Source organism: Uloborus diversus, chromosome 5, assembly GCF_026930045.1.
Source record: "Uloborus diversus isolate 005 chromosome 5, Udiv.v.3.1, whole genome shotgun sequence".
NCBI classification, from domain to species: domain Eukaryota; kingdom Metazoa; phylum Arthropoda; class Arachnida; order Araneae; family Uloboridae; genus Uloborus; species Uloborus diversus.
In genome coordinates, this window is record NC_072735.1 from 45777231 (window position 1) to 45801119 (window position 23889).

General features: G+C 31.5%; 1 protein-coding gene across 1 annotated transcript in view; it reads right to left on the minus strand.

Annotated features, from left to right (window-relative positions):
- The window catches only part of LOC129222898 (cell adhesion molecule DSCAM-like), a 194745-nt gene that overhangs the window by 157529 nt on the left and 13327 nt on the right, over positions 1-23889 (minus strand). Inside the window, exon 4 of the mRNA XM_054857461.1 lies at positions 18539-18808. Within this exon, the coding sequence (XP_054713436.1) occupies positions 18539-18808 (270 nt within the window). The remainder of the gene's footprint in view (positions 1-18538; positions 18809-23889) is intronic.

The following is a 23889-nucleotide window of genomic DNA, read 5'->3' on the forward strand; positions in this document are numbered from 1 at the left end:
TCCATAAAGGAATTTTTAGTTGAAAACGAAATTACAGCAACGGAAAATATCCCAACATTTTCTGATTTAGCACCGTATGGATGTTTCCTTTTTCAAAAAAATATATATAGGGCGAACGGATCCGTTTTGAGTCAGAAGCTGTCAAGTAGAGAAAGCTATGAAAGCAGTTAACAGAAAATGAATTGCAACATGTCTTCAATCACTTAAAAATTAGAATTAGTCGATGCGTTAGGGCTATTGAAGAATGCAGAGAGAAGTAGTAGTTTCATTATACGGTTTAATTCAGTCCCGTTATTTTATAGACAGCCCTCGTATGTTCGCTTTTTAATCATGAGTTGCTTTTACAATTGAAGATTGATAAAAATTGAAAATTTTTCATTTGAAACTGAAGATTTGAAACCGTAAGAAGCTATACGTGTTTTCTAAAAAAAACAGTCATAAATACTATGAAAAAATTTTCACGCTGCTTCTGATTTATGTTTGATGTAATTACTTCAGGTAACATTTTATAAAGTAAAACGTAAGGAGCATTTCACACTTTGTTTGCAATTGGCCACACACTTGTTTTCACTTTGTTAGCTCTTTTCTTTCGCATTGACTTAAAATTCGTACACCAAAATTGAAAATCCTGAAACATTTTTCAATTTGCAAGACATAAATAATTGCTTATAAATAAAAGGAAAATTTCAGCACATCCTCACATATATACTAGTTAATGATCGAGTAACGCGCGTGTTTCAACAATGAAATTCGTGCCATGGCATGATAACTTGATAATGTGTTTTGGTAAGGTTCAACATACAGGGAAAGGCGCTTTTTTTTGACAAGGCTAAGCTCGATCCGGTAACCTAACTGCTTTAAAGGTAAGACTGTGTCATTTCATGGAATGAAGAAACGAAAAAGCGGTCAACTATGAACGATATCTACTGGAGTTTAGGGTTTATCCACTGGAGTTAGGGTTAAAATTTCAACTATCCAAATATCACCATACAGGCAAGGCAATTGCTTCGTTAAAATGTAGAAGAAGAGAAGCAATTTTCACCCGTCATACCTTGACGGATGACTTTCAAGTCAATTATAATTACCTTTTACTCTTCTTAATGAATCAAAATTGTTTAGCTCAAATGTACTTTTGCACAATTTTCTGTCAAGTTACTGATGTTCAACCGTTAATTTAGTTACTTGTACGATTATTACAATAACGTAGGTACACGTTTATAAACAAAGCGCTTTTTTAACAAAGCATTGCGCAAAGTAGTTAAAACTTTTGCTGGCGAAACTTGATGTGTCTTCAATGGTTTTGCGAAACCAACTTTAATGACGGTTTGACAGAAATTCTGACAGTGCTATCATTATTTAAAGTGACTTGTTTTTTTTTTTTTTTGTATATAGAATGTAATTACAAATTTGTTCTGGATTTATTTCGAAAGTGTATTCTAACATTGCTCTCTTTGTTTAAAACGAAAATGTAGGTTTACTATCTATCCCTACCGATAAGAAAAATTCCCCCCAATTTTGCCTAGCGCGCGCGCGTCCTGCAAATTCACAGAATCATTCCTTCCTTAGAAAATCGTTCATAATTCGAAAACTGTTAGATTCTCCCCCACTGGCGTCATATACTTAATACCTCAATCCTTAATCACAATTTAAAATTTTAATACATATTTGAAAGATACTTTCCGTAGTAACCCATAGCCTTTTTTTATATTCAGAAAAAAATCACACCATGTTTCTCTCGCTTGTTTTCTTTATCTTAAAATGATCACGTATTTCGTTAAACAACCACTGTAATAAACTATGCGTAAGCAATGTACTGAATTTCGATCAAAACAAACACTCCAAGCGCCTGTTCTACTGCACCGTTACTCGCTTTTCACGTCATTTTTAAAACTTCTGTCTTCAACAATTTGACAAAAGTTTCTCCATTGATGACAATATTATGTTCCGCAAACAAAATACATTTCAAACTCGAACCAGTAATGTGTAATTATGCAATTAACAACGATATTTCAGTAAATGGTTTGACCGTCGAGAAATCTTCGGAATGACATAATTATTGTGAAAGCAATGAAACAATTTTCTCCTAGCGATCAAAAACAGTTCACTCAGTGAAGGTAATTACAAAAGATATCTTCCATTACGAGATTACGTTGGTTTGCATTGACTGTATTCCCTCCCCGCCGCAATTTGCTTCAAATTGTTTAGCTTGCGAAAAATTCTCTTTTCATATCATTATATTGTTATAATGATCATTTCATTTCTATGTTAAAAGTAAATTCCCTTTTCATTTCATTAAAATGCTAAAAGTAAGGCACAGCGAGTGTCCGTGAACTGCCAATCAAAAATAACTCAGCCAAATTTGTAGTGTTTATCAAAGGTATCTTATTGTTATTATAAAAATATTCAAGTAATTCCATATTTCCTGCTTGATCAAGTTTTCCATTCAGAGTTTTATTGAGAACCTCTACTGCTTTCTACTACCAACAACTTCGCTTGTTACAAACAAAAGAGATCCCGGTGAACACTGCCGGTGGCGGTGTACACTAAACTGGTGCAGGTGACTTACAAAAGCCTACCCGGCGGCTAGTACTAATTATTTTCTGCATCAATTTAGCAAAAAGTATAGAGACGCAGTTGAAAAAGTGGATTGAAGTAAGATGGCAACATTTCAAACACAATTTCTAAACTTAGCAAATTTCTTTTAAAAGTACGTATTGAAAGAAATGCTCTCTTAGTTTAGAAATTTATATTCGTAATACATACATATACAGAGTTACCGTTAAACGGATTCCAGTGCAGTTTTGCATCGAAGAGAGCCCAAGTGAAACCATTTAGTGGGGAAACTGGGCGTGAAAATTCTTACGGTCAGAGCATAAGTCAATATTAGTGCCATACCAAGGAATAGATACTTTATCAGAAAATTGCTCTAGGTCTGCAAAATGTAAAGCCTGTAACGCAGCCCCATTAGAAAAAAGAAAAAAATGATTAATTTGAATTTTGACATCTTGAATTCAAATTATGTTTTTCGCAATCACGTGTGCGTGTGTATGTAGGCGTGTGTCTGTGTGCAGGCATGTGTGTGTGTGTAGGTGTGTGTGTGCGTGTCTATGTGCGTAGTTGTGTGTATGTGTGTGTATATTTGTGTAGGTGTGCATGTATGTGTGTGTGTGTAGGTGTGCATGTATGCGCGCGTGTGTGTGTATGTGTGTAAGTGTGTGTATGTGTGTGCGTATATGTGTATAGGTGTGTGTGTGTAAGTGTGCATGTATGCGTGTGTGTATGTGTAGGTGTGTGTGTATGTGCGTGTGTGTGTGTGTGTGTGTAGGATATGGATGCAACCTGAAGTCGGTTTTCGCTAGAGGAGCAGCTTCGTGAGACGGCCGGCCGACGGTGGTGCTGCAGCGGGAGGCAGGGGGAAAATAAAATCATAGGACATCAAAACAGTCAAGTGAGAACAATAAGCAATATGATTGCTCAAAAAAAACTTTCTCGAGTAGAAGCAATTTGTCCACAACGAATTCATCATATACTCTCTAGTGGCACCATATTTAGCATTTGCTACATAAATTTCTGTCACAAACCCCTTGAATCAGGCTCAAAAAACATGTACAATCGCGCCTGAAATAAAATGCTTCTCTCTCTCGTTTCATCCTAAACTCACATATATGAATAAAACTTTGCTCGTTTTATTTCTGATTGAATCATATTTTCGCCACCAACCATGTTATTGTAAAACCATAACTCGTATTAAACGTCTACAATAACATTATTATATCTACCAGAACAATTTGCTTTCTAATTAGATTTCCTTAAGTTAATCGATTTGTAAAATATTTTCATCAAAACATGTTTTCTGCCAGTTAAAGCAATAATTTTTCTTTTGCGTGAGAAACAACTGTTCATTTGCTCAAAGTAATTACAATAGGTTTTTGAACTTTAGGAAATATGATGGTGTGCATATTTAGTAGGGTTTTTTCTTAATTAATTCTTCTATTCTGATTGCTGCTTCGATTAAAATAAAAATTTAATGATGCAGATGAACATAAGTAATAAAATGCAAATTAGAGGCGTTTTAATTACATAAATCGACAAACAATTTAATTAAAAGTTTCTGTTTCTATGAAGAACTTCAAAAACCAATCAAAGTAATCAAAGGTTTAATCAAAGGTTAAAATTAGACGAAAATGAAAGGTTTTTTAAATTAACGATTTCCAATTTGAAGGCATGATATCTATGGGAGTGGGCGGTGAGGGGAGAGTTGACATTATGTAAAAAGATAAAGCATTAGAAATTGCCATGTTTACTGTTTCAAATGCAAGTCAAAAAAGCATTTTTTTATTAGACAGCGCATAAAACACATGATTACCAATACAAAATGTTTTAAAACAGGATTGCAGCAATACTATACAGTATAGGAAAATGTAACTGTGCACAAAAATTATCTTTATTTCCTAATTCTATGTAGTGTTTTTGATCATTTTTTACGAAAAACAAACCTAATCAATAGCAACTAAAAAAAGATAAAGTAATCATTTTTAACACCCTTTGGCTTTTTTTTTATTTTTGCAGAGCAATGGTTTTCAGAGAAAGGTGCAATAATCTTTACTAATAATAAAGCTGAAAGTCTCTCTGTCTGGATATCTGTTCGGATCTCTGTCTGTCAGGATCTCTATGCGCCTAGACCGTTCTGCCGATTTTTATGAAATTTGCAACGAATTAGTTTGTAGCATGGGGGTGTGCACCTTAAAGTGATTTTTCGAAAATTCGATTTTGTTCTTTTTCTACTCCAATTTTAAGAACATTTTCCTGAGCAAAATTATCACAAGATGGACGAGTAAATTACCAAGTTATCATAACTTGGAACCGGAACATGGGCAAGCCAATTGGCGAGAAATTCATCATACCTTGTATACAGGCGAACCAAAAGACCTTTAAATTTTCTACTACGGGCAAAGCCGTGAGGGTGCCACTAGTAGTTAAATATAAACCTTAATGATTTTTAACATTTAATGGAGATGAGCAGTCACCGCAAAAAGTATGGTGGTTTTGGATATGGAAATTTTATGTAAAGTTCTTTGGTTTACTGTGCAAAATTGGAAGAGGAATGAGTATATTTGTAGATATACACGTTGATGACTCATGAAACGGGATGAAAATCTATTTGTGAAGCCATTGCTCATACAGCTGATTGTGCATGGCTTTAGTCATATCAGCAATTCGGCTGGCATATCATCTGAAGTAGACGTTTACTGTATTCGTTAAGGAAAACTTAACGTTAAGCTACACTTGCTGCATTATCAATTAAGCCGGAAAGTTAGCTCATCGCCAGTGATGTGACACTTCGGAATCATTTTTTTTCTGCCGCCGAAAATTAAAAAAAAAAGGAAATTATTCAAAGAAACAAAAGTTCGCGGGAAAATTTTTTGTATCAAAAACACAAAACAGTTTGCACCTCTTTCTTTCTAGTAAAAAAATAGCCACTTCAAATTACCTTTCATGTCCGTCACCAAAAATTATAAAATAATAATAAAAAAATTGGAAATGAAAAAAAAAAAAAAAAAACTCGATAAGTACACTTACATAAAAAAATCTGGATAAGTATACTTATGTAAAGAGTAAAATTACTTGGAACTTCAGTATGATTTAGTCAAACAATCTATAATCTTCGTCAACGTAAAGTCTAAGGAAAATGGTGTTTCGATGTTTGTCCTATTTTATGAAACCAAAGAAAAAAATAGGAACACTTTCAAAATCTAAAGTTTTCTCTTTTTATCGGCGCTAAAAATATAGTTGTTTTCCGTATAAACAAGTTGGAAAGTCGTTGATGCTTCAGTTTTTTTTTTTTGAACTGATAAAATATGTCCTTAAAATAGCCGAATCATTTTTTTTTTTTTTTTTTTGCACACTTCATCTTGTCAACAACAATTTTTTTAAAAAACAAATATACGTTCACTGCATGGTTTGTAGTTGCCTTGAATACCGTTGAGGGGCCTATGTTACATTTTTTGAACTGTTCAAAAATTAACAAAGCTGTTCAAATTAAAAATTAAATGTTTGCATGATGCGTTCTAGCAAATATTTTATAAAAAATAAAATTAATTGAAATCGGAGAATTTCTTCAAAAGTTATCAGGGGAGGACAGAATAATCAACAGATATACATTTTCTCCAATCTCAAAACACTATTTAAAATGTTTTATTATTCAATGCGTATTTAATTATTTATTTCTGAGCTATCTTCTTTTTTTTTTTGTTTTAGGCGATATTTTTACGATGCACAAACCGCGATGCATTTTTCTCCTTTTTCGATTTTTACGAAAAGGAAAGCTGAAAAACTTAAAGAGAATATAAAATACTGCCAATTAATATCTCTAACAATAACCTAACCATAAAACAAATTGCGCAATCAGTACCAATTACAGTGCTGGCCAAATTATTAGACTAAAGAGATTATTTTTGCTTTTTGTATACTATTTGTACTAAAATTCTATTTATTTTACTGTTAAAGTGCAGAACATACTGTACACTGATTATTACATTACTTTAGCATAATTTAATGTTTGCAGGTGGCAGCACTGTTTGCTTTGTTTATGTTCTATGTTTATCTACCTATCAGGAACGTAACCTCAATCAGCTTAAATAGTTCACTTGTTCTTTCTATTAGCATGTTCTGTTATATTTAAAGTTAATTTTAGGTATTTAGTGAGCTTGTGTATGTGAGTATATGTAATAAGGAGTATAAACAAATTTTTACCTCCTTTTTTAAAAAGTTAAGAAATGGTGTAAACCTTGTGAAAAGTATGCCAAAAAGACTTAAAATGCTCATCAAGAACAAGAGAATGCATACTAAATATTAGATAATTATTTCACTGTTCGTTAATGTGTCTATAATTACGTTATCAATAAATATTTTCCTTTAAAATTAATCTTAGTCTAATAATTTGCCCAGCACTGTATGTGATTGATATTGTATTATACCGTGGTCTCCACTCTTTAACATACCCTTTTAGTAAACGTGAGCTTTCTTCTTAGTTCCGATCTGGTTTAAAATCCCTTGCTTTTAGTCTTCAAAGATGCGTTATCCACAAACCTCCATTACATTTCCCCAGAGAAAATCTTAACTCTTCCACAACTTTCTTTTTAACACTAGTATTTATTGCCTCTGGGAGTTAGGGCACGTTTAGAAAATTAATCTTTTGTGCACATTTAACGTTTGCGAGGTTCTCCATAAAGGATTCAAGGAATTTTTCTCATTCCTAAACGGAAACAATCAGCAGAAGACAAAGTTGCTTGCAGGTATTTTACAGCTGATGATGTGGTTATTATAAGAATGGAACAAAAAGGATCTTTTACAGCACAGCTTTTCCTCCTTCATTCACGTTCTTTTTGAGATCCTACCAACCATAATTCTAAAGAGGGTTAGATAAAGAGTATTATTAATGAATTAAATTATTTTTAATATGAAAGAGACAGCTATATGCACGAAATGTAATTAATTTTTGTACGAGCTCTTGCAATGTGAACGTTGTTTTTAGTCAGTAATAGGAGAAGAAACTTTTTGAAGAATTTTTTTTCACCATTCTGTCAAAGATCAAATCCATAAAGCTTATGAGTTTTTCAAAATGCATAACGAATAAATTTGTAACAGTTAGGGGAGGGTGGCCCAAAGCGGGTAGGTTTTCGAAGAACGCTCAATAATTGTAGTATTTGGATTGGTTCTTGAACTTCAAAATAAAAAGTGATTTTTATATTATTTCAAACTAAATATTTATTTATGTAAAACTTTACAAACATTTGCAAAAAAGTTATTCCAGTATTTTTTTAAACGAATAAAAAACATGCAATATGCTGAGCATTTACGTTATAATCACTTTTAGCTGTAGTGGCAGATTTTGTCGGACGTCAGGGGTAGTTGTAACGAACGTAGACTATATTAACAGTTTTTAAAAACAAAAATAACTATTTCTATCCATTCATGATGTAATTTCCGATATCGTTAATTTTGAAGCGCAGGTTGTTGACATTTTTTATCCGTTGTTTTCTTTTTAGAATTTTTTTTCTGTTTTAAATTAAAAAATGAAGTTTTTTACTCACAGTGGTCAGACAATAAAATTTCATGCATTAATTACCACTTAAAAAAAATGAACTGCTACCATAATCCATGACCAGCTTGTTTTAACATCAAAGACTATTCGTTTTATTATCTGTATATAAGCTCAACCTACTCTGATTTTTGTACTTATTCATATTAATCCTCCCAGATTATTAATAAGTATTTACACCATATTTCATTAATAAAAATTATTATCACGAATGAAATGATACAATTTATGTTTCATTTTATTGTAAAGTTGTCGTTCCTCTGGTCTTCTGGATAAATCTTACTACTTTTTACTTCATAGGCTTAATGGTGATTGTTTAAATTATTACGCACAAGTAAGGGATTAATGCAACACATATTTCACTTGCTTTGCAGATGACTCAAAATGGAAATGAGATGCCTTGCAAGATGCAGACGATGAAATCGCGCGGTGTTTTAAATTTCTTGCCAAGTCTTCAAATTTGGCGACTTTTCTTGAGATTTCGGCAGTCTTTAAGCCTCTATATCTCGAATACGAAGAGACGAGGGCACAAAATTTACGGGTCAAAAAAATGTCTAAACATGTTCTTTCGAATGCGACAATTTTAAACTTATTTCATGATTACTGAAGTCGTGTGGTTCCCTGGTCAGAACTAATTTTTGGATTTAGGGAATTATGATTTAAATACTGGTACTAGTTATTAGATGACAAGTATAAAAATATTAGAATTAATAATATTTACTGTCTGTTTTGATTTTGAAATATAGTTCTTAAATTTTTATAAAATACATTCCTTGCCGTTGGTGCAATTTGACTAAAATCGTACTTAAAATGAGGCTGCTGAACTAGAATCCAACGTTATATGTCGAAATAACTTAGCATAGATATTTCAGTCTTAAAATTTTTAATTCATAGAAGGCCCCTTAAATCTCATCCATGTTAAAATCCTTTATATGTAAACGCAACCGTTAAAACTCTCCCTTGCTGCAATAAAACCCTTAAGTCTTTAGTTGTAAACTGAAGCAGTAAAAACCTGACAACGATTGGATGCAAAATATCGTAAATCTTTATTAACCGCATTAAAGGTACCCAGACAATGAAAAGATAATTTTGAATGCTTTTTATGAGTTGTGAAAGAACCACGAGATATTCGTGATGAACACGTATATTATGTGTCGTAAAATATGCTCTTTGAAAAATTTGAGGGAACTCTAAACTTTTTCACTTCTTTTTCTTTTGATGAGAAAAGCACTAAACTTATATCAAATTTCTCCGCCTTATTGATTTGTACGCAAGGGTTTTGCTAGATATGTTTAAATATTGGGGGAAAAAGTAATTCTGCTGAAATAAAATTTTATTGCTGACATTTTATTATTCCTCAAAGTTGTTAATTTAAATAACGCACTGCTTTAAAATTATCTTTTAAAGTTTGGAAGTTGATACGTCACACTTGAGAAATTAACTTTAAAATCCTTTTTTTTTTTTTTTTTTTTTGAGAAAACACTTGTACTTTTTCTCTGATCATAATACAATTAGTGTTATGTGAAGAAGGTAATCTTAAATTAAACAAAAGGAGTTGTATTTTGATTGAATGTGAAAAGAAAAAAAAAACATTTGTACAAAAAATAAATAAATAAATAAATAAGTAAATAAATTAAAGTACATTAAATTAAAGTTTTAAGGATTTTAATTGAATACTAAACCCAGTATGACTTTTGTAGTAATAATAGAAACGAAAAAGGAAGACGAAAATAGGAAAGTCTCACAATATCTACTTTGATTTTTATAGCATACATTTTGGGGGGAAGAGAGGGGCAGGAAAAAAAGAGAATTTTAGGGAAGTAAAATTGGTTCAAAAGCTGTGGAATAACTGGATAGCTACTAAATTTGAAATAAACTTCTCTGCGAGTTCTTTTCGTACATTTATAGCATAGAAGTTTCGACATTAACAATGTTTTCACCAGACAAGTTTATATCACTATTCTTCAAATGGTAAACTATATCTTTGAAGAAAAAGTTGTTTTTGAATTCCTCTTAAAATATTAAGTAACGAGGATGATTTCTACGATTGTAATCGCATTTTTTATACATTGCTTTGGACGAGTTACACGAGTCTAAATTTAAAAATTAAAACTGAAAAGAAAAAAATGTAACAAATGTTGAAAAATTAAAAATTAGAAAGTAGGGTTTTTAGATCTGTAAAACGTATGTCTGTTGGTCTGTTTGTAACCTACTCTAATAATAATTGAAGGATAGGTTGGATTTGAATAAACTTTCTTTTGCTTGAAATATCTATTAGAGGACACCTCATTCCAAATTTTTTTTTGAATAATTTCTCGTTCAGTTTTGAACAGTTAAAATTTTTTTAATATTAGCATCTGCGGAGATGTTTATGGAAAATACAGGTACCGTTTGGAGATAGCTTTTGAAAGAGAACATATACAAAGATGATGTTACAGATTTAAGTTCTTTAAATTTGAACATTTTTTTTTAAATTTGTATTGTTTAATTTTTTAACAATTCGAATTTTTTTGACATTAACTCTTTAGGAGGAATTTCAAACCTCCTTACCCAAGAAACCAACAATACTAAAAAGGTTTTTTTCATGTCATTGATAGAGAATCTTGTTCAAATTCTAAATGCATACCTACTTATGTTTTGTTTCACGAAATAGAAAAAAAGCTATCAATAAAAATCAAAATACTATCATTAGAAGACTTAAAAGTGTCACAAGTCAGACATAAGTGTGACTGAATCAAAGTGAAGTAACTCAAAGTACAAATGTTTTTATTGTAAAAAATGATTCTAGGGATAATCTTTTTTTTTTAAATTCTGAAGTTGTAACTTATATTTTTCTTTTTAGCTAACGACGAAATTTTTTTAAACTGAAAAGTTGCCTTTACATTGTTAAAAAGTTCCTGCTACTTAGTTTGTTTATTTATTTCGCAAATATTCGCATGCGAAAAATTATGCTCGGAGAAGTGTTTTTGGAATTTTTTTTCTTCAATTTCCGTTGTATGAAATTATGCGCTCAAACAACAGACAAAATTGATATGTTTAATTAGGTTTAAAAAAGAAGATTGATCTTTAACGGTTTCAATTTATTGAAAAATAAAGCATAAAAATATGAGAAAAAATTTTAATATAAATTCTTCATAACCAAAAAGTTTCACTACATGGGCGATTCGTCTTTTTAAAATCAGTTTTAAATGTTAAAAAGAACTGTTTAACATGATTTTCAATCTTAGCTTGTTGAAAGAATATACATATGATGATAGAATATTGAGTCATGGGTAAGTAGGCTTGTTTAGTTCCAGAAAAACGTTCTTGTTAATTATCTTCGCTCACACCATCATGAGAAAGTGAAGACCCATTGAAAGCTATCAATATGATTGTTAAGATTTCCCGAAACGAAAAAACGGAATATACTCATCGACTTTTACAAAACGGATTTTTCAATGATTTTCCTGGAGAAGTTTTTGAGACATTGAGTTGGTCACATTTACCTCGTCATCATAATTACCCTACTTAATCCTAATAAGTTAGAACTGTATTACAGTATGTTTTAACCTAAGTGTAGAATTTGGCTGTAGCTTCACATGCAAAGATTTTACTTTTGAAACACTAATAAAAGTATATTTTTATTGATAAAACGATTAACTCAATTTTAATGCACTTTCACTACAATTACCGTAATTTAATTTAAAAAAACTAAGTTTCATAATTCAAACAAACGCAGCATTAATTATAATGAACCACCACTTACCCAATTCCCTCAATTAAAATAGTTTGAATGCAAAATTTGAGATTCTTTTAAACCACCTAAATTCTTCAATTATGGGGGATAATAAATGTGAAAACTCTTTGTAAATCTTTGTTCTAAGGTGCTGTGGGAATTCAAAATTTCTCTCTAACTAATTAGCCAAAGAATCCAGCTTGTAAAATTAAGTAGAAACTGTTATCATAACAAGGGACATAACATTTCTCATTATCTCTATCTTCAGAATTGTTTTGCAGCGTAAAGGTGCCTGAAAATAATGATGTAACACTCTTAACGTGTTTATGGGCACAGGAACTGCAAATTTTGCCAATCTTGTGGAATAGCACTATTCTCTGGATTAAAATTTAATGTCCCACTCTCCCAAAATTTATATAAATAAGTATATAAGCATTCATTTCTTTATGTAAAACCAAACCCAATGTTACATATTAACCTGTCAATGCCTAAAATAGTATTGCTTTGTAATAATAATTATTATTTTTTATTTTTACTATTTTTTCAGGCCATAAGGTTTTATCAGTGTTAATCACATAAACGCGCACTTAACGTGTTTGCTTGATTTTTTAAAACTTTTTTGAAGACATATGTAAGCAACAACTCTTAACGGTATGAGAAATAAAAAAATACTTTTGTGCTGAAAAAAAACTGGAAATACCCAACGTTGTTTCACCCAAATAAACAGATTGTTTGCGTTAAAAAACGTTGGATATTTTCTGTTATCTTAACGGTGTGTTTATAATGGAAAATAGTTGTTTAGTGAAATGATTGCATGTATCGTACTGCTAGGCTATGCTAGCTTAAGGAAAGCAATATGATGTAATAAAATGATTGAATAATATTAAATACACATCCATAGAATCCTTAACTTGGAAATAGTAACCGAACTTAGTTTTCTTTGCAGGTCTTGAGTCAGTTTCGTGCTATTTTATATGCTTCGTATCTCCTCAGTTAAAAACAATCATTTGAAAACCAACCAGACATTTTATATGAAATAAATGTCATAATATAAAGTGACATCAAAGATTCTTCTTCCTACTGGGGCTGCGTTAGAGGCACTACCTTTCGCAGACCGAGTGCAATCCCATGATATAGAATCCATTATTTCATGCAGCACCACTATTGGTGAATGCCATTTTCACGAAAATTTAAACGTCCAGTTTCTTTACCAGATGGAGGCACCTGAGCTTTATTTGATGCGAAACTGCACTAAGAATTTATTATATTTCAAGAGCACTCCCATCCAATCGTGTACTCGATGGATCTTTTACATGCCGCATCTTCATACGACATGGTAGCAGTCGATTTTCTGTGCCTTGAAAATCTACTGACTGGAGCCAGATTTGAATCTACGCCTTTGGGCGTAGAAGACCAACGTCTAACTACTACACTAACCCTCGAAGTGATATCAAAGATGAAATTACCCATTGTTTTAAGTACTTTGTGGTTGGTACATCAAGGTATTATTATTTTATTTATTTATTTATTTATTAATTTGAAGCTTTAAAGTTCTACATTTTTGGTTGCTTTATACTAAATTTTCGCCCGATGTGGAGTACTGTACTGTAGAGGAGCCGTAGCACTGCAACAACATCATTAATATTAAATTATTAAATTTCGTCGGCCTCAGTCAGAGCTGCTGAGTAGAGTATGAAACCACAGATCAAACTGAAGTACTTATCTTTGCCGTTACCACAAAAACAATTCTGGCCATAACCACGTGATCCATTTCCCATAGTTAACGGTTTGACATTCAGCCAAGCGGTTTTTCACAGGTTTTTCTCGACAAATTTAACTAACAGAGATTCTTTAAAACTACCATGATGGCGATAAAGGGCACAAGCACAATGTCCTATAAATATGCCATGATGGTGATAAAGGGCACTAAGTTCAGAACTTGGTAAACATTTTAAGCGCTATGTCCTTTCAAAATTACTTATCCTGATGTTGAAAGGGCACAAAATTGAGAACTTGAAAAGCTTTTTAAGCACTATGTCCATACAAAATTACCATGATTCTGATAACGGGGGCAAAATTCAGAACTTGGTATTTTCAAACACTACGTCCTTCTTTTATTCTGACAGCCTGCTTCAATCTTGCTTCCAAGAGAAGAATCAGTTTATGTCTTTTCTTATTCTGTGACTATAGTGTAACCATTGTTTGTCCGAGAAGCGAAATATTTTCTGGATGGAGTTTTTCGTGCCATAGCGGCTGTCCATAAATGACGTCACTTTTTTCAACAAAATTAACCCTCTTCCTCCCTTCCACAAAATAACAAACTTCACCTCACCACCTAATGTCAATTTTATCAAACTGTCATAACTTCACAAACCTCCTCTCCCCTTAAAACGTAGTATCATTTGTGGACGGCCTTTAAACGAAAAATAGATGTAGTACATATCAATTTTTCGGGACCGTAGTATTTTTTTCTGTGAGCCATTTTTGCATGTGTGGCAAGGATTCAGGCTAATAAGTTTTCACTCTACATCTAAAAACCAAAAGTATACCTTTAAGAATAGTCATAAAATAATCTCCAGTTTTTTCTTGCCGTAAAACCTTTCGTGACATTTCTGAATAACCTTCATTCTGAATTTCGGTTATGAATAAATATCTGGTATAGAATTTAATATTCCGTTTTAAACTCTTCTGAACTTTATTTTAGTGTTCTATTAGTACGGAAAATATATTTTTAAACTCCTTGTTAACAATCAGTTTTTAAAATATCTGGAGAATTCTGCCTCTAATTAGCCAACAAAGTCAGTCCATGAAATAAGCCGGAAACTTTGCTCATAATAAGGAGTTTTATATTTCGTATTACTTATGACGCAGAAAGATTTCGTAAAATATAATGAGGCTGTAAATAATAGATTGTGTGCAGAAAGCTGATTTTTATTCAAGTTTAACAATATTTTTAGCAAGAGTCGTAAAATGTAATGCACGTTTTGAAGTTTAAGCAGCAAAAGTAGCTGGGTTTAAAACATGAAAATTTTATTTCTATCGGAGAAATAGGTGGAAAATATACTGTAGAAATTTATCAGGTTTGAAATAAAGATCAAAAGTAATGCAACCGGTTTTATGAGAAAATTAACAAAACAACTTGTTTTTTTTGTCCAAATTGTCACAATGGAATGAATATTATTGAACAAATTTCGTATTTGCTAATTTTTATTGAAGTGAAATAAAACGAACACTGAAGGTAATAAAAGATTAATATGAATTTACAACATTTATTATTTGAAATCGAAAATAAACCAAAGTATACTTTCAAAACCAAGATCAGAAAAAGCAACATTTTAGAAGTTTAAGTCATATATTCCCGTTTTTATACAAATTTAGTAGATGTAAAGTGTTGAAAATCCTTTTCCGTTAATTTTGAAAATAAATAGTTTTCTATTAAATTTAAAATTTGAGCTATAAGTATTCAAATAATGAATTTTTGGTTTCTTTGCTGTGAATCACTAAATTTTTACACACTAAAAAATTCACTTTATCTGTGAATATTGAAACACTATTTGTTATTTTTCTTACATTCAGTAATTTTCAAAAGCAGCTTCATTAAAGTACTGTTGCAAAACAATTTTGAATACTATTTTTTAGGCGACCATATGGGATCGTAACAGTAGGAAACACAACATTGAAAATTCACAAATAAGAAGGCTTACATGAGTTTCTTGGTTTCAAGAAACTCATGAATGATCTTACATCCCAAAGTGACATTTCGGATGTAAGATCATTCGAGAAAGAATTTCTCCGATGAATTTACATCAAAAAGCTCACTTTATTTTTGCATTTAAAAGAGGTTCCTTGAAAACTCGAAATACGTATCTCCAACCAATTACTAATATGGACTTTTTCAACGTTGTGTTTTAAACGCTACTTTGTTGAACAGATATCTTTATTCATTACGGATGAGGGATATGTATAAAAAAATGAATTATTAGTTTTTATTTCAGTTTTGCTACGTACTATACTAAAACATACATTTTTAGATTTTGAAGTGAGCGAGTTGAGCATTCCTTTCGAGGTGCCAATAGTGATTTGATAAATCTTATTTTTATGAACTAGGTATGTTAGTTCTTGTAATAGCAAGTTGTAAAAATAGCTAGCACATTGTCAATAAGCTACTGTTTTTTAAAAAAATTACTGAAGAAAAATTAGATATAATCTATTGTAAACATTGTTTGCTTACTCATGCCTTTACAGTACTTTATGGTAAATATTCGCAAATGTACATCTTTTTGTTGAAAAATCAGTTCGATAAATTTATACATTTACAATGTCATTACTTTAATAAATTCTTTTAACTGCATTATTGATTGTATAATGCAATGTTTTAAGGACGGAGTGAAAAGTTATATTTTCTTTTAAAAGTGTCTAATAAATTCAGAGATGAAATTCAAAACAGCCAGTGAAAGTTACTGCAATACTTGCATACCCCCTTGAAAATGTGCCTCTGAGGAGTAATAATTCTTAGGTCACATACAGTCTTCCGTTATCTTTTGAATAGCTATAAAACATGTTTACCCACCAATATCTCAAGGGAACAATGAATTTTGGGGATAATGCAGGAAACGCTATTTGCAATTGAAAAAATGCCCTTTAAGTAGAATGAAAATAAGTTGGTTATGGCGTTGGAGTCGTGGAAAGGAAACTGCCTTCTGTTATACTTAATAAAATTAGCATTGAAATAAATGTTAATAATTCTACAAATCAATAAATAAAATGTGTATCTGATATACTACTTCAAAGGCTCCAAGGTATACACAAGTTATTATTAACAGTACGATTTTGTGGCATCCTGCGTGCAGGTTTTTAAGGTGGAGTAAAATAAATTAAAATTAAATGCTGTTTAGTGGTTCACCGTTATCAAGCATTTTGATCAAAACTATGTTATTGTAAACTTAGAGCAGGAATCAGTAAATGTAGAGAGCAAATCCAATCCATCATTTGCTTAACAAAAGCTGAGACAAAGGCCCCAAGTCTCGTGATTCAACAACGGCGAATGGTTGCTAGGTTTTGCGTGAAACTAGCGAGGACTGTAGCGAAAGAAATCTGATTTCTTCCAATGCTTGGCTTCAAAATCAATCATGTGACTTGGGATCTTTGCTTCACGAATGAAAGTCTTCACTCCCTCCATTTTATCTCTTCTAAATGGGTGTAAGGTGATCCAAAACGCCCTTTTCTTACATGTCCTGGTTACTAACTTCTAAGTGGCAATGCGAGATCAATGGATTAAATTCTTTTATTTCTCCTACATGTTTGCATTTCTCATACTATTTTTAAGAGGAAAGATTTCAAAATAAATAAATAAACACATTAACCAAGTTTTTAGAAAACTGCTGCATCTTTAGTGCCAAAACATTTCACCGAAAGACTACATTTATAATAAAGATAGCCTTTTGTAAAAAATAAGTTGGAACGTAAAAACTTAAAGTTTTCACTTATTTAACTTCAAGTTAAATAAGAAAAAAAAAACTTAAATACACTTTAATAAAACTTGAAGTTATTAAGTTAAATAAAACTTAAAGTTTACTTAACTTTAAAGTAATAAAATTAATTTTTTGCACATTAAGCTTTGTTATAGGTTTACTCACTTTCAATCTGTAGCATCGTTCTATGCCTTAAGACACTTGGAAATTGTATGATAACCAGGCGAAGTGCCCTGGAGGTGCATTATCTCTCAAGTGTGGTAGGCGAGATCAGACGACCATCACTAGGCTCATTAGTGGGCACCTAAAATCATTGACTTATTGAAGTGGAAAAAAGACTTTTCCAACCTGTGTGAAGTGTGCCGACCATCATGCCACCCCGGGACATATACTGAATTGTCTGGGACTTTCAAGATTGGATTTTTTTTCGGATCCAATGTTGGTGTTGGATTTTTTGAGAGTGACGAATTTCATAGACCCGGTTTAGCGCTGCTAAACACCGGAGATTTGCAACAACAGCACAACAACAACATGATAAAAATAATTTCCATCTTGTTTCAAACTAATATAAATTCAGATGAAATATGTTGCTAGATTTCTTGAATGTTTGCTTCAAAAATTTAAATTACACAACGTTAATCTTAGTGAAAATGAAAGATATTTTCAAAAAGCATCCAAGGTTAAACACCTTCCCCATTAATCATGTATCATCGTCAGTAGTAGCATGTTGAGCAAGTAACTGTTAACTTTACGTTTTCGTAAATATTAACTACAGCCCTTCCAAATCATAAAGCGGTATCTTTCTTCTAGATACAAAAAAGGTTTTTTTGACATTAAACTTATGAAAAAAATCCAATATAATACAGGAAATTGAAGAACGATATACTTTCATTTTGAGTAAACGTTTAATTTTATAAAATCGCCATGGTGTAACATAAGTACTCTACCTGTATTAGTGAAAGTTAGGAGAAATGTAACCGCGGGAGGAATGGGGAAGTTGCATTTATTGCGAAATTAAATGTGTAAGATGAAATATAGCTGGTTTAGTAGACGTAATGACTACATCATCAAAGCATCAAAAGTCTGAAGCTGCTACATATATTGAACAGATTCATTTCATTTTGCGTGAAATGCAACACTGTCGCACTGTTCTCAACTCTTCTCTACTCCGAATGATCCGTCTAGTTAAAAGACATAGTTTAAAAAAATTTAGTCATAGATAAGAAAGTTAGAAAATTAAGCACAATTTACCTTGTATGAGGACAGTAGAGCTGCCTTGAGCTGATTCTTCACTGTTATAAATAAAGCACTGATAAATGCCTTCATCCCCCAATCGAACATTGGCAATATCTAATACGTTATTGCTTTGCTGTCGTATTCTGTTGTCCAGGACAAGCGGTTTCATATTTTTCTTCCATTTCAAATAAAGTATTGGCGATCCTGTTACTTCACACCGGAGAGATAAAGATGCCCCAACTGTCACAAGTGTTTGAGGAGGACTGATAACGGCTCGTAAAGTGTCTAGAAAAAATACAAAATTTTTGAAAATAAAGGTAAAGATGCTTAATACCAATTATTTTTTTGAAATGGAATGTTAAATATCTGTCTCAAAATCCCAATAAACGTTGAAAATAAAACAAGTAAAAGCGTGCCTATTTCTTAAAATGATATCAAATAATTTCAAACGCATCTAAAAATTACGTTAAAACTTAGTTATGTGAAATTAAAAGTGTTTATAAATAACGTAAAACAAACTATTAATGCTCAGAAAAATCAATATATAGAGCCATTCCATTTCAGATCAGGCAGGGTCTGTCACATGACCATCACCGATTTTTTTTTGAAAAAATTACAGTAGTTACAACTAAGGGACATATGAAATATCCCAAAAGGATTTTGCAAGAAAATTTTTTTTTCTTCAGTTACAGCCTATTAAAATTCTGCACAAAATCCGCCATTTTGAAAAAAACCGGCAAAACACTCCATTTGAAATGGACACTATTTCAAAAGTATTTAACCTATTTGAATAATTCTTTCTTCTAAAAATAAATAAGGACCCATAGACATCGTTTTTGAAAGTTCAGTTAGGTTTTTTGATAAAGAAAAAAAATTCATTTTTGCCGCGAAAAAACTGCATTTTTACCAATTTCATGATTTTTTTTCTCCATGAAAAAAAAGTTTTTTTTACTAAACGGAGATGGCAGTCTAAAGCCCTTATATGATAGTTTCATAATATATTTTATTAGAATCCTTGGATGCATACAGCCTCAGAAATAAAATTTGAAATTTTGAAAATTTTCAAAAATTAGCGATTTTTGAAGTGATTTTACTCAAAAAACCCATTTTTTAAAAATCTAAAAATCGGCTCATTTGAACCCCATATAATGCTTAACAAGTGGATAGACACCGCATTCAGTATTTTTTCCCATAAAATGTTTTATGATTTTTTGAAAGTGACCTTATCGCCTATGGCATGCATGTAAAATAAAAAATTCTAATAATTTCAGTCACTGAAAATCTGATCATATTAATGGATTAATGCCTAATAGCTACAATGATGGTGCACTTTATCAGCAACAAATAAAATTTTACTGACTTTTAATAATATAGCAATATCAAACCGCTTTTGATGACCCAGTCAATTCGTCTTTTTGTAAGACTCTGTGTGTAGTATTTAGATGGAAGAGCCTTTGGTGATCATATTAATGACTAATTCAGTGGCTCCCAAAAGGGTTCGTACACCTTGAAATTTTGTAGTAAAACCAAAATAACGCAAAACTGAATTCGAATATAAAGTCCATTTTTTTTCACATCATTCCTATGCCATTCTGAATAAAACCCAGCAGTTTTTTTTAAAATATCTGATGACCCAGTCAATTCGCCTTTTTGTATTTCATTACACAAATATATTTTTCTGTTGATCAGCGCCTAATTGTTATGGGAGCTGAGCTCCCATACCTCCTTATTTGTTTTACTCGAATTTTTGTATTTTTGACCGAATTCAGGCCACTTAAGCATTAAAACAAGTTCTGAAGACTATAGGGATCCTGCACTTCTTTTGTTAGAAATTGGATCCCTGGCTATAATAGTCACCTTTAGTGAGATCTATTTGGTTACCTCAACTTACAACCATGTTCAATTGATTACTTCTCTCATAAAACAGGTGGGCTTTTTAAATTCTTAAACTACAAGTGAGTTTTACGGTTTGAATTTAGTATAAATATTCTTACTTATAAAAGTAATCATACGAGGTAGGATTCAAAAATTATGTGACAACATTCGCCAATGACAACCAAAGCACGAAATTAAAATTAATCGTTTTAAATGTATTGTATTGTTCTTTCCTTTGATGATTTCCACTGTCGTGTAATTGAGTTGAAGAGAATGACTATTGAAAGAGAGAAAATATGATTTGTTGCTGCATATGAAAGTAACGGTGAATGCATAGCTTTGGAGATGAAATAAACTAATATTTATTTTTAAAAAAGGAAATATTTTAACTGTAACTGATAAAGTACATCATTACCATAGCTAGTCATTAATATAATCACCAAAGGCTCTTCTACCTATAAACTACACGCAGAATCTTACAAAAAGACGAATTGACTGGATCATCAAAAGCAGTTTGTTACTGATATATTATTAAAAGTCAGTAAGATTTTAGTTGTTCCTGATAAAATGCACCGTTTTTGTAGCTATTAGGCATTAATATAATCAGATTTTCAGTGACTGAAATTATTAGACATTTTTATTTTACATGCATGCCATGGGCGATAAGGTCACTTTCAAAAACTCATAAAACATTTTATGGGAAAAAATACCGGATGCAGTATCTATCCACTAGTTAAGCATTATATGGGGTACAAATGAGCCAATTTTTAGATTTTTAAAAAATGGGTTTTTTGAGTAAAATCACTTCAAATATCGCTAATTTTTGAAATATTTTCAAAATTTCAAATTTTATTTACGAGGCTGTATGCACTCAAGGATTCTAATAAAATATGTTATGAAACTATCATATAAGGGCTTTAGACTGCCATCTCCGTTTAGTAAAAAAAAACTTTTTTTTCAGGGAGAAAAAAAATCATAAAATTGGTAAAAATGCAGTTTTTTGGCGGCAAAAATGAATTTCTTTCTTTATCAAAAAACCTAACTAAACTTTCAAAAACGATGTCTAGAGGATATATGGGTCGTTTTTTAACTTTAGAAAAAAGAATTATTCGAATAGGTTAAATACTTTTGAAATAGTGTCCATTTCAAATGGAGTGTTTTGCCGGTTTTTTCCAAAATGGCGGATTTTGTGCAGAATTTTAATAGGCTGTAACTGAAGAAAAAAAAATTTCTTGCAAAATCCTTTTGGGATAGTTCATATGTACCTTAGTTTTAACTACTGTATTTTTTTGAAAAAAATCGGTGATGGTCATATGACACTTTTCATACCTGCCTGCCTGATTTGAAATGGAATGACTCTATACGGGAAAAATAGTTTATAAAATTGATTTATTCCAGCAAAGAAAGTTAATTAAAAATTACGAAGATTTTAACTTGGTTACTTTCACCTTTTAAAGACTTTACAAAGTTACATGAAAAGAATTATCAGTTACGAAGCGTTTAGTATTGACCGATATTGAAGTGTGCTTTCATAAAGGACACTAAAATAAAATATACGACTGCTATATAGTTGAATGTGTTTCAATTTATAATATAAATTTTTAAGTAAATCTATTTTAAGTAAGAATCATTTGCTTTTAGATAATTTAAATGCGAAATCATCTTTTCTGTAGAGTTATTGTTAGATGTAGAAAATAAAATTTCATTTCGTATTAATGTTAAAAATAAGAAGTTATGTTTGCAGGCAATCGGAAACCGATTGAAGTTTGAGAAAACTCCAAAACTCTCAACTATGTTCTTTTGCATTGAGATTTCTCTTATATTTTGTTAATTAAAATAAAATAATGTCAAATAAATCAAATTATAGAACAAATTCGAAATATATTTTACAGATAACTAATGCAACGCGTATTAAAATATTGATTTGACGAAAAAAGGTCTTTTCATTTATTTTGAGAAATTAGCATGCATCAAATTTAATGAATTTAAAACAAGATGACGATATTAACTGCTTCTGATGGAAGCAGAAAACAATCAATATAACTATAAATAGAAGTAGAAAATTATTGAATTATTTTAAGAAATTCACTAGAGAAAAACTAAACGAAAATTATTTTTTATTTAAGAAAATTTTAGAACAAAACCATCCTAATATTTTTGAACATTGAGAACGGGGGAAAAAAAGTTCAACGTTTGATTACAAAAACATGGTTTTACATATTAAAATTACGTTTTTGGTATTTACTACTAGAAAGCGTGTTTTTAGAGTAAGGTCCGTTTTGAATTAAAAAAATACAGGTACAGGGGTGGAGATAGAGAAAAGAAATTTATTGCACAAAATCTATCACCCTTACGCTATTTTTCGAAATTGCTCCAGTGATTTTCCAAGCATCTGTCATAGCGTGGTACAGGTTTTTGTATACTTATTCGTAAAAAGTTGCCGCCTGTGTAGTCCACCATGAGAACTATTACAGGGCTTTGGCTAGGACGTTTTTGAACATCCTTTGGTCTGCCCCTACCTCGCTCACTGCAACTTTCATTTGTTTCGGCATCTAAAGTTTTTCCTAGGTGGTCTGTGGCCCAACGGCAATAATGAGCTAAGAAAACATGTTACCCCATGGTTGACTACACAGGCGGAAATTTCCTACCAATATGTATACAAAAACCTGTACCACGCTATGAAAAATGCTTGGAACATTACGAGAGCAATCCCGAGAGTGGTAGATTTTTGTGCAATATATTTCTTTGCTCTATCCCCCCCCTGTACTGGTTCTTTTTTTATTTCAAAATGGTCCATACTTCAAAAACGTCCCTCGTAATATGACCTGAACGAATTTAAAATGTAAATATTTGGACGCATACTCTAAAATATTCCTTGCAACGGTGTATATTTTCACAACACGTAACGTTTTAAATAATTCAATCAGTTTCAAATTTTGGTCGCATACCGTAAAACCGTACAACTCTAGACCAGTGTTGCAACTTTAGACCATTGAAAGAATCTGGTAGTATGTGCCATGTAGTGGTCGTTAAAGCAAAGCTGAAGTCTTTAAAAAAAATTCAGTAGGTTCGCAAGTGTTGTCCAGCGAAGTTCATATTGTTTACCCCGAGCTTCAGTGTTATCATTCTCGTGTACGCATTCATTTGTGTTGGGAGGTTTTTTTTTTTTTTTTTGAAATTTTTGCTTTAGCTTTCAAAGTCTGCTTTGAAACCGATATTTTCCGATTGAATTCTGAAGGTAAGTTTATTAATTTATTACTTAGGTATGTAAACATGATTAAGCCTTATCGGCGAATCTCGATGTTACTTTGTTTACTTGTCGTTTCGAAGTAAACAAAATGCAGGAATTCGAGTTACAACTTTAAACCACCCATTTTTACTATCGTTTGTCAATATTTTGTGTACAATTTTGTATTGTCTTGAGCAGTTTTTTTAGTTTTCGGGTTTTCTTTGTTTTAAGACATGAATCCAGGGGGAAAAAAGAAGGTAGG